Source organism: Kryptolebias marmoratus, linkage group LG8 (assembly GCF_001649575.2).
Source record: "Kryptolebias marmoratus isolate JLee-2015 linkage group LG8, ASM164957v2, whole genome shotgun sequence".
Lineage (NCBI taxonomy): Eukaryota > Metazoa > Chordata > Actinopteri > Cyprinodontiformes > Rivulidae > Kryptolebias > Kryptolebias marmoratus.
Window position 1 is genome coordinate 27,290,436 of NC_051437.1, and position 12,038 is coordinate 27,302,473.

At 42.0% G+C, this 12,038-nt stretch overlaps 2 protein-coding genes across 4 annotated transcripts in view; one reads left to right on the plus strand and one right to left on the minus strand.

The window, feature by feature from the left end:
* Positions 1-12,038, minus strand: part of zgc:103759 (U8 snoRNA-decapping enzyme) — a 576,073-nt gene that overhangs the window by 558,310 nt on the left and 5,725 nt on the right. The gene's annotated exons all lie outside the window — the stretch shown is intronic.
* Positions 1-12,038, plus strand: part of LOC108246106 (collagen alpha-1(XX) chain) — a 45,846-nt gene that overhangs the window by 29,550 nt on the left and 4,258 nt on the right. For all 3 annotated transcript variants that reach the window (XM_017433479.3, XM_017433480.3, XM_037977040.1), the window contains exons 19-35: positions 677-822; positions 944-1,073; positions 1,148-1,264; positions 1,381-1,527; positions 2,933-2,989; positions 3,745-3,783; positions 3,889-4,027; positions 5,114-5,256; positions 5,698-5,807; positions 6,765-6,923; positions 7,393-7,470; positions 7,635-7,721; positions 7,897-7,950; positions 9,549-9,644; positions 9,976-10,029; positions 10,104-10,157; positions 10,236-10,289. In XM_017433479.3, coding sequence (XP_017288968.1) covers positions 677-822; positions 944-1,073; positions 1,148-1,264; positions 1,381-1,527; positions 2,933-2,989; positions 3,745-3,783; positions 3,889-4,027; positions 5,114-5,256; positions 5,698-5,807; positions 6,765-6,923; positions 7,393-7,470; positions 7,635-7,721; positions 7,897-7,950; positions 9,549-9,644; positions 9,976-10,029; positions 10,104-10,157; positions 10,236-10,289 — 1,664 coding nt within the window. The remainder of the gene's footprint in view (positions 1-676; positions 823-943; positions 1,074-1,147; positions 1,265-1,380; positions 1,528-2,932; positions 2,990-3,744; positions 3,784-3,888; positions 4,028-5,113; positions 5,257-5,697; positions 5,808-6,764; positions 6,924-7,392; positions 7,471-7,634; positions 7,722-7,896; positions 7,951-9,548; positions 9,645-9,975; positions 10,030-10,103; positions 10,158-10,235; positions 10,290-12,038) is intronic.

The window sequence follows — 12,038 nt, forward strand, 5'->3', positions numbered from 1 at the left end:
CCTGCTTAGGCTGCTGCCCCCGCGACCCGACCCCGGATAAGCGGAAGAGAATGGATGGATGGATGGATATTTATATATAGGACAAAGCAGAAGGAGGAGAAAAAAAGGAAAGTTAAATAAAAAAAGAAATAATCCCTTGGTTGGTACTCGGGATATCTTGTTTCCATAATAAAAAAATCCCAAACAATATACCAGAAGAAGAGACTAGGTGCATTAAATGGCACCATGAAGAGCCAGCCTTTGTTTGTCTCTGGAGCTGCAACCCGACCCCAGGGAGACGCGAAGAAATAAAGACGTGCTGGAAACAAGAATACCCCCACCTCACCACCATCACCATTACAACGTGTGAATGAAAGAATGAAAGAAAGAAAAGAGATGAGTATCCTGAGAAGTGGACTGCCTAATGAACAAGCTGCACACTCAAACTCTCTTTAAAGTTCACAGCATTTATTCTCCACCTTCTTTCTTCTGGTTTTCTGAACGCTGTAGTACTCTATCGCATCCCTCAGCTGCATTTGTAATTTATTTCTCCTCTTCTATGTAATTTATTTAGTAATGAAAAGGTCACTTAGTTGCTTAGTGACGCTTCTTTGAGATTCAGGCTGCCTGCAGAGGTTTTACACCAACGTAGATGAATGTTATGAACCTGTTGATTATTTGTACTCCGATTCTGCAGTGTCAGGTGGAGGACCATCCAGTGTAACTGTTTCAGAGGAAAGTGCGGTCAGCCTGCTGGTCTCCTGGATACCCCCAAATGCTCATGTTCTGCAGTACCGTGTGACCTACACACCTCTGACTGGAGCTGAGAGCCAGGACAGAACTGTGAGTGACCTGTAATCATCACTTTCAGCTGGTTTCCACAAATCACAGTGTTCTCTGAGAGAAACTACAAATCATCTCTGTCTGTGCTGGGAGCCTTGAAAGACATCTTTACTGTCAACAGGTGTTGGTGCAAGGTGGTGAGAAACAGGTGGTGTTAGAGTCATTACAGCCAGACACTCGTTACAGCGTCTTGGTCACAGCTGAGTACCGCAGCAGGGAGGGAGGCAGCGGCTCAGCTCAAGGCAAAACTAGTAAGTGAAACACATCGACGCCTTCACATTTGATTCTTTCACTTTGTTTATCTACTTTGTGTTTGTTTCTGCAGCCAGTCTGCGAGTGAGCAGTGTCAGCGTGGTCAGGTCAGACCACTCAAGTATATGTTTATCATGGAGACCAGTGTCTGCCGTCGATGGGTACCGAATTGTCATTCAGTCCCTTAAAGGTAATCTGCTGAAACGACAGGGGTATATACTAAATATGTCTTAGAAACCGCAATAACTTTGGGGAGTGTACCCACTGCTGTGAATTTGTGTGTGGCTTTCATCTCTGTGTGTTCAGACAAACAAACAAAGCAGGATATTGTCGATGAGTCCAGCAGCAGTTACTGCTTCACTGAGCTGGAACCAGAGACCATGTACCGGATCAGCGTCCACTCGCTGCTCGGCTCAGTAGAGGGTGCTGCCGTCTCCATCCTCCATCCAACAGGTACGAAGCTGTCCCGTAACCGTAGCCTCTTTCACAAAACAGTTCCTCACTATGGCTGCAAAGATGAGCCCCTCTTTGAGCCGCCTCAGTCGTTCATAATGCACCGGTTGAGCCGGCCACGTCCTGCAACGATGTGAGTTTCACACTGAGTGGAACTCAGGGGTGTTGACGCGAAGCGCTATGCAACAAATAGCGACATCTTCCATTCTGAACCCATGGCCAGATGGTCGCGCAGACCACCTGGTTTTCATGCATTACGCCTTCAAGCCGCATTTCCAGCTAATCATTTCATGTACTGACCATTATAGCTCTACAAATTCCTTGCTTGGTCGCTCAAAGACATACCAGCAACAGGTTGATTTCAGCCTTCCATGCCACCTTGGTCCTGTCATAAATTGTATTGAGAAGGTGTCTCAGATATTAATCCAATTAAGACTTTCGTTTGAACAAGACATTAGTGGGTTCAGGGATTCATGAACAGTAAGGAATTTGATTTTAGTATTTTCCAAATCTAGGAAAGTATGGAAAAAAGATACAACAAAAATATGGAAAATCATTAAGGTTTCCAAAATTGATGAAAAGACAAGATGGAAGCTGGTCAGGGAGGCTACATTCATTATATCGGATATAATATATATATATATATATATATATGTGTGTGTAAGGGAAGCCTTTTCTTACAAAGAGAAATATCCCAAGTTTTCTAAAAGCATGTGGGGAAATGTGTTCTGGTTTAGTGAAGCTGAAGTTAAACGTTTTGACCACGGTTCCAAAAGGTACCGTGTGTTTGGTGCAGAAACACGACTGTGGATCACAAAAAAGAGCATCATACGCACAATGAAACACGTAAGTGGCAGCATCATTCTGTGGGGCATGGGCTGGAACTGGGATTTTAGTCAAGGTGGATGGAATGGTGAAAATTACCTTTTTATTTAGAACTTAAGCCTATATGTATTTGATAGAAAGATAAAGAGGAATTTCATTTTTTTTAAATGACAGAAACATCTAAAACGACAAAAAATGGCATTGAATGTGTACAAGCAAAGTGGTGCAGTAGCACAATAAAAATCTAAATAATATTATTTTACTTTTGGTTAGGTCAGTAATCAGAATATTGCTGCAGATTTAAACAGCTACAAACTGTTTTATTAGTAATTCAAAGTAGTTTACAACAGAAGCTGATTATTTTTATTAAATAATTATTATTATATTTTTTAAATAAACACAAAAAAATACACTGTAAATGTAATAAATTATTTACTTTAAGCTCTCTGTCTTCTAAAATATGTTCAGAGCACACAACAGTTCTTGCAGTTTGTCTCAAAGAATACAAACAGTGCAATAAGTTTAAAAAAAGATAATAAGATAAAACATGCTTAAGTTTCTTGTTTGGCTTATTTTTCAGCTCCAGCTCCTGTCAGAATTCACATCCATCCTCAAATGTACCCGATCCATAATGAAGGTAAATCGCTATACTTCACTGGTCTTTATTTTTCAGGAGGCACTTTAATTATTTTTTTTCCTAGTTTTTGAAGATGAAGTTTTCAGTTCAAAGAAATATTGAGCAGAAACTTTTAAAAGTTCTCGACTTAAAAATATCTGTCCATTTTGATGTTTCCTTCTTTTCTTACAGTTTAATTACTTGGTAATAACTTTTGATTATCCAGCTGCTGCCTAACTCCAGCAGTCCCTGTATAAGAGACGGGGGACACCCTGGACAGGTTGCAAGTCCATCACAGGGACACACAGAGACAAACGAGACAAACATTCACCCTCTCACTCACACCTAGGGACAATTTTAGAGTTGCCAATTAACCTAACATGCATGTTTCTGGTCTGTGGGAGGAAACCAGAGTATCTGGAGTAAACCCAGGTGTGCACAGGTAGAGCATATAAACTCCACCCAGAAAGGCCCCAGGTCAGGAAGCCATCCTGCAACCTTCTAGCTGTGCCGTTGTGTGTGGACTCGCAAATGTTAAATCCAACCCTGGACATAGACTCCAGCTCTTATAAAAACTAGAAATTGAACACACAAGTACAAGTTCCAGGAAACTGTTTTATTTGCTTTTATGCCAGGTATGTTTTTGTTATTGCTTCTAAAAGCCTGTGTGATATTTTTCCTTTGACCTAAAAAAAAAGCAAAAAAACAAACCTGTTGACATGTTTGTTTTCCTGCCTTGTTGTGTACTGTCTCCTTACTGCCCCCCTGTGTTGCAGTTTGTCCTGAAGTCACCGTCAGAAACAGCATCGTTAAAGGTGAGACAGATTGTCCTGACATGTTGGGTCAATTAATTCATTTATCTAAATAAAAAGGAGCCAGAGATCCAGAAGGCAGTGTGTTTTATGTGTGTGCCGGCTCAGGGTTCGACATGATGGAAGCGTTTGGTCTGACACAGAGAGCTCACTCTTCAGTGGAGGGGGTGGCAGCCGAGCCTTTTGTCTTCAACACTCTCCTTACCTACACGCTGTACAGAGACGTCCAACTGACACAGAGCACCAAGTGAGACATTTGTTTATTTGTCCTCCTCTTTTTCCTCTTTTTCCTTTTATTTTTTACAGAAGTGTGTTCGTATCTTAAAGGGGAAATGAAAAGTGTTTTGAAGCTTACATAAAGTCATGAAAGGTGCTTGTTTTCAGAGTTTTAAGATAAACTTGAAAAAAATTGCACTAACTTAAACCTAATATTCGGACCGGCGCCGACCGCCTCCCGCTGTCCGGACCGGCGCCGACTGCATCCCTCTGTCCCGACTGGCGCCAAACGGCATCCCTCTGTCCCGACCGGCGCCGACCGCCTCTCGCGGTCTCGACCGGCACCGACCGCTTCCCGCTGTCCGGACCGGCGCCGACCGCCTCTCGCTGTCCCAACCGCCTCCCGCTGTCCGGACCACCTCCTGCTGTCCGGACCGGCGCCGACCGCCTCCCGCTGTCCGGATGGGAAACTCCTTGTTTTATGATCACCTGCTGACAAAAGGCAAAAGTTGCACAATAATGGTTCTGCTTGTGTCTGTGTGTGTACATTTGTAATATAATGGCTATTATTACTCAGTCACCTGAACAGAGAGTAACTGAGAGTCGTTCATGACACACACTCTGAGCACTCATTGACTGAACAAGATCTTGTGGCATAACAAGATTGAACATAATCTTATTTTCAAGAATTTGACAGCTCTAACTTATTTCTCAACATAAGATGTCAGTTAAAAACTCTGGCATGAAAGGTGGTGGGCTACATCCTTCAAAGGCGTTAGCCCTTCACTTATTACCTCCGCCAAAGACATTATGTATTTGGTAGCTTTTGTTTGTTTCAGTCTGTCTTCCTGCCTGAGCACAAGATTACTCAAAAGGTTATGAACGAATTTTCATGAAGTTTTCAAGAAACATCAGATATGGTACTCAGAACAAGAGATTCGATTTTGGTGGTTATCCGTGATGGTGCTCTCTCTGAGTGCTTCTAGTTATTATTAATGTTTTTTTTTGGTTTATTTTGTTTAATATTTTGAAGGTTTTAATATTTATAAGTATATTGGGACCATTCTGGGATGTGATTTAGGTAAATTCTTTTTCAAACTTGCTGATTCTGTTTCAGGTTCATTCACCCTGCGGGTTTCTCTCCAGAGCACACCATCAGCATCGCCTTTCGGCTGCTGCAGGATACACCCAGGGAGCCCTTCGCGCTCTGGCAGCTCACTGACAATGACTTCCAGCCAAAGATGGGGGTTGTTATTGACCGTGAGTGAGACTTCTGCAACCCTCTGTCTTCTAAAGGTGGAACAATACCATGATCGTCTTAGAGTTGTCACATGCAAGTGTGTTTTAGTCTGTAGTGACAGCAAAATATCTCATGAACCACAAGACAAATTTAAATGAAACTCTCAGAAAATAATTACTGGATAAACATCTACAACTTATTATCGCCCCAACTCAAGATGGCCACAGCAGCTAATCTACCTTTGCAACACAAAAATGGCTACAACTTGCTCAAAATTACACATATCCAGGTAAATTTTACAAGGTTGTATCTGAGAGTCACCCACAACAAATACTCCGAGCATTAACACATCTCGTTTGACGAGGCTGTGGCAGCCATCATGAATTCAAACTCTGTCGTGAGCGGGTGATATGCATTCTGCAAGCAACGCTAGGTGTTTAATATTGTTTTGTTTTCCACAGCTTCTACCAAACATCTGATGTACTTCAGCCTGGACTACAGAGGGGAGGTTCAGGAGCTGCTGTTCGATCAGCCGCAGGTTCACAAGTTGTTCTATGGAAGTTTTCACAAGGTGAGAAAAAACACACTCCGGTTGTCAGCCTTGTTGGTTTCAGTCTTTGCATTTTATCAAGTAATATTCACCTGACTGTTAGTAGTCTAAGAGTAATAGCTGATCAATTATTATGCTTGTGTGAAAATCGTTATTACGTTATGACCCACTGCCATGATCGAAAAGCGATAAAGTTTTTGCCCATGTCTGTACATGTGTGCTTTTGTCTGTCTGTTAGCAAAATATCTCATGAACCAGTAGACAGATTTTAATGAAACTGTCAGAAGACAATCATTGGATGATGAACTTTTGGAGTCAACCCCATTAAAGATCTTTTGTTGAGATTTAATCTGAGTTTTCTTCAACGGTGGCTTTCTCTTCGCCGCTCTCCCATAAAGCTCCGACTGGTGAAGAACCGAGTCAACAGTTGTTATTTGTACCGTCTCTCCCATCTCACCTGCTGAAGCTTGGAACTCCTTCGGACTCAAAGGTGTCTTGGTGTCCTCTCACGATTCCCCTGCCTGCACAGTCACTCATTTTGTGAGGACGGTCTGCTCTTGGTAGATTTACACACGTCCCATATTCCTTCCATGTCCTGATGATGGATTTAAGAGAACTCCTGGGGATGTTCCCGGGAGTTCCCTCTCTTTGCCCCCATCCTGGCGCCTCTGCTGGTTCGGCGGGGGTCAGGGTTGTGGTGGCGGCTGGGGGTTTCTGACGCCGTTGTGGGAGGGGCTCTCTGTGGGTTGCTGCCCCCTTGGTGTGGGATTGTTCGTGTGGGTGCTCGGGCCACAACAAGGAGTGGCTCACAGGGAGAATGGGTCCCAGAAGTACCACGGTCCTTCTGGGTTCCGGCTGCCGCGGTGGACTGGTCTAACATTGTAGCCTCATGTAAACCTAAAAGAAAAAGATACTTTTCATCTTTGCTCACTGTTTGTACTGTTTGTCGTAACGGGTTCCTTGTACTCTTGTTGGCAGGTTCACCTGTCTGTTAGCCAGGTGAGCGTGTCTTTGTCTGTGGACTGCCAGCATGTGGGTGAGAGGCCGGCTCGACCTCTCGGAAACCTGCCAACCGACGGCTTTGAGATGCTGGGGAAGCTGGTGAAAACACGAGGACCCAACAGCGGATCTGCCCCGGTACTTTTTAATACCTTCCATCTAGCTACATTCAGTTTTTAGCTACCCTTTTGCTACTTTAGCTTGCCTTTTACTTCTTTTAGCTGTTATTTACCCTTTTGCTAGCCTTTTGTGACATTTAGCTGTTAGCTAACCTTTTGCTACTTTTAGCTAGCTGTTTATTTGTTGCTGAAGTACTTTTATTTTGTAGCAACCATTTTGCTACCTTTTGCTTATAGGTAGCTTTTTGCTACTTTTAGCTTTTAGCTACTGTTCTGCTTCTTTTAACTTTAACAAATCAGTTTCAGCTTCTTCAGCGCTCAGCGTTCACGTTGCATCTTTACAAAAAATACAGTTTATCTTGTTTAATCTCAATTCAGTTCATGAAAACATAAAAATCTGAGCACGCCTGAAACATCTGGTGGTGGTTGTATATTTGATATGTATACTGTGTGTGTGTGTGTGTGTGTGTGTGTTTTCCTGTTTCCAGTTTCAGCTGCAGTCCTTTGAAATCATCTGTAACACCACCTGGGCTTCAGAAGATACCTGCTGCGATCTGCCTGGAGTGGTCAGTGCTTTACATCTTCATTCAGCTTTTATTTTGATAGGGTAGGCGTTTGTGAGATAGCACAGTGCACAAAAAGGCCAGTGCTTGTTTACATGGGATATTTGTTGCTATAATCAGTTCTATCTTATTTATTCTTTATAATAATGTTTGTGTTCCTGCCTCAGAGAGATGAGGAGAGCTGCCCTGCTCCTGACTACACGTGTACCTGTTCTTCTGACGTTCCAGGAGCTCCAGGTCTCCCCGGGTCAATCGTATGTCACAACAATCACTCATGAAGCACAGAGTGCCTTTATAATGATTTTAATCTTTTTTTTTTTTTTTTACTTTTGCAAACGAACAATTACAGTTATTGTATTCAAGCACTTAGTAATAATTCAGGTGATTATAAAAATGTTAAAGTTTTATTTTAGTCTTCTGTTCTTTTAGGGGAGGCCGGGATCTCGAGGAGAGAAAGGCGAGAAAGGAGAGCAAGGCCAAAAGGTGAGAAGGAAATTATTATTCTTGAAGCATTATTAGGCCGTTGGGTGGTAACCCATTTTTTTCCCCCTTTTCTGCTGGTAATTTGGCAGATAATGTAAGGAAAGGTTGCATTGAATAGAGGGTTTTTTTCCTTATTTTCAGGCTTAGAAAGGTTTGAACTTGAGTGAAAAAGCTCTGAATTAACAAGCATAAGAGCTCTTCAGATTCTGTAAATGTCCGAGAGGCTTAATGGTTTTTTTTCTGCTTTTGCACTGGAAACAATGCAGCATCCATTAGAAACTGGGACAAAAATATTTAAACCCAACATTTTTAGGTGATGCCTGCCTCGGAGTGAAGAAATGCTTGAATCAAAGTATTTTCTGAAGCTGTGTTTTCACCTTATTGTGGATGAGGTCAGATTTTAATTCAGCATTTCTTTTCTCAAAGAAAAGGGCTCAAGAATTACTGAAGAAAATTATTTTATAAATTATATATATTATATATTAGAAATGGTCTTGTCATCTCTGGGGATCTGCTCTCTTTACACCAAATATTATAATTAATATAATATTATAATACTAAGAAGCCAGATCAGACACTCATTAACTGTTTGAAAGTAGTATTCATAACCATAGAGTGATGCAGATTTTTATGACCAAGTATTTCATGTACAGAAGCAGACTTAATTAAAACATTGATCAGTAATAAAAATACAAAATTGTCATTAATCTCGTAACAAAAAACACTTTTGTTGTGTTTTCTTAAAAAAACTGCCTTGGGCAGAAGAGTTCATGTGTTTACGAGTGATGGAGTGAGAGGTGGATCCGCAGTAGTGAGGGTGTTGCTCCGGTCTGTCTTGGGGAAGAAGCAGCTGATCTGGAAGAGAACCTCTGGATTTATTGGTCTGTCTATTTTCCAACCCTCACTTTGGTCATGATTGAAAGAAGAAAAGAAAGAAGACCTTGGATCCAAGCGGCTGAAATGAACTTTCTTCGTAGGGTGGCCGGGCTCAGCCTCAGAGATAAGGTGAGGAGCTCCGTTATTCGAGGGGAGCTCATAGTAGAGTTACTGTCAGCTGGGTTGGTTCGGTTGCCTCCTGGGTGCCTCCCTCTGGAGGTTTTCTGGATACATATCACTGAGCAGCAACCCCAGGACTGACTCTGACCTGGGATTCCCCCAGGAGGAGCTGGGGAGGGTTGTTGGGGAGAGGAATGTCTTGGTTTCCCTCCTGGACCTGTTGCCCCCGTGACCACGGATGAGCAAAAGGGGACAAACGGACGGACGGACAGATGGATGGATGTTTATCAAAAAGAAAATCTGAACCAAAAGCATGCTGCTCCATGTTTAACTGCTGTTTGTCTGTAGTTCTTTTTCAACCTCAAAGTTTATTCAATTAAATTATAGTTCATTTAAAAGTCGTCAGTTTTCAGAATGTGTGCGTATGATCATATGCACAATAATGTGTGTGTAATAAAATACAGTGTAGTTGTTAATTTTTACTGTAAAAAAGACGTTTTAGATTTTAGTTGTCTTGATCAAACGTGACAGTACTGTTACCAAAGTTATGTCTGCAGGATATTTCAGATTATAAGAAGGCATTTTTATGTGAACCCTCTCAGGGGGAGGTGGGCCCCCCAGGAAAGCCCGGACTTGAGGGAGGCCTCGGACCTGTGGGCAGCGTAGGACCACGAGGCATTACGGTGCAGGGCAAAATGGTGAGTAACTCTCTTAAGGCTCCAGCATACTCCGTAAGAAGTCACAAAGCTGGTCCGCGGTCACGTGGTTAGGAGCCATTCGTTTTCACTCCGAACTCCCAGGAAGTTTTCTTGTTTATTAATGAAGCTGCCATGGGAACAAAATAACAGTTTTCGTCACACAACCTCGTGACTGAGAGACGACTTTCTGACTTCTCACAGAGTATGGTAAGACCTTTAATGTTACAGTTACACCCATGTACAGAAGTGTGTGTGACTTCTGATATTTAAGAACTTTGGGTTTCAATCAAATAAATCTGATTCTTTTCTGGTCTGATATCGTCCCAATCAGGGTCCACCAGGAGCAAGAGGAGAAAAGGGAACTCCTGGGCGACCGGGAGTACAAGTGAGTTCCAGCGCACCTATAATTTACAGCTAATTCTCCTCTGTCCAACCTTATTCTTTTTTTTTTTTTTGCAGGGTTTACCAGGACCTCCAGGTCCAAAGGGGGAGGAGGGGATCCCGGGCCCCCAGGTGAGCTGTTTGTTATTAGTTAGTCTTCCAGCCGGGGTCTGTTTCAGTCTTCATCTCCTTGTGTTTTGGGTTCTGCAGGGTATCAGAGGTGTGGAGGGAAACATCGGCCCCCCCGGCAGCACTGGAGCCAGGGTAGGACTGATTATGTCCACTTTTTATTTTTTATTCATTTTTTACTTTGGTGCCACCTTAAGATCAAATTTTGCCCTCGAAAACAATACATTAAAACAAATGTATAAATGATTCTTAAATCCTGGCATATTAAGTGAAACTTTTACTCTCTAAGTACGGCCAATATATTTTATTCTAATGGGGCTGAATTCACATTTCAGTAACTGAGAAAAGACATAAAACACAATACAATATAATATAATATCCTCTTGTGTCATCTACTGTAAATTTACAGACTTTTAAAGGTTTGTTCTGTCAAAATCTAAATCTTTCTTTTGAATCAAGTTGAATGTGGCTGATTTTGGGTCTCAGCTGAGTTCCCACACTTCAAGGATAAGGGACACTCATTTGAGGACCAAAATGTTCATACGTTGTTTGAGAGGGGGGTGAAGGAACGAGAGAAACCAACTTTAAACAGAGGAGGTCTCAGATTTCAGCTTTCAAAAATCTATAATGGAGCATTAAGCCTGATCCGCAGGCAGTTTCACTCTAATCAGCACTTTCATTCATGTGACCAGAGTGGGCCATCAGTGAGTCAGGCTGACAAAGACCCTAATGAGCGTCTATTGTGAGAAGAGTGACGTCAGAATCCAGCTTACTGTACATCTCATCTTTGAAAGCTTTTTGAATTGAGAAAGCTCCTCAAACAGAATAGTCCAGTTTAATTTTGTTGTATCATCTTTTTTTTTTTTTTTGACCTTGCTGTTTTTGAAAATTGCAAGGTTAACAAATTGAGCAAATTGAAAATCATGTTTTCATCAAATGCGTTTGGAATTTCCATCCATCCGTTTCCTTTCCGGGTCGCGGGGAGCTGGTACCTGTCTCCAGCCGTCACTGTGAAAGGAAAGAAATTACTGTGACTAACAATGTGTATTTTTAGAGCCATTTTTACCTTGTGTATAATAGTTGTATAACTTATATTTAGGATGTTCTCACAAAAAACGAACAGCAGGAAATGTGTGAGATGGAACTCATACATGTGACAGGTCCATTAGCTGAGGCCACCCAGGAACATTCAGGGATGTGTGTTTTGTATTTGTACTCTGTGCACTCTGTTGCCATGGATTCATCATTTCTCACAGCTTTTTGTATCTCTTAAGGCATTTCGTATTACATGTCTGTACATGCGTCCATTTGCCAGCCTGCTAACAAATTATCTCATAAATCAGTAGATGAATTATAATAAAACGCTCAGGAAGTAATCAAGGAAACACAACAATGGCTATTACTCATTAAGTTTTATTGACTCGTGAGGAAAAATTCGGTGATGGTTTTGCCACTTCTAGCTTATGTTTTGATACTTTAAAGTTGAACTGAAATCAAATCTCAAAATACTGACAAAACATTCCAGGGAGCCATTTCTCTGACCTAAAACTTAAATAACGTGTAAGTGGGGTGATTTGGGAGTCGGAGTTGCCGTCCTGGGTTCGGGACGTCCGCTGTTCCACCAGCTGGCTCCAACAGAAAGCCGACGAGCCAAGAACGCAGTCACTGTCTGATTGTTTATTAAAGGAAATGGAAGAGGAAACCTTTTTTTTTTTTTAAATACAAAAAAATGCCAGAAGACTTAATGGGAGTAATGGATATACAACCGTACCAGTATGAACCTGATCCGACGACTGAAACTCCGGAATCAGATGAAAACTTTTCAGATTTAGATTCTGATGATCACCAGGACCGTCATGGCCGACAAAACAGCATAACGACCAA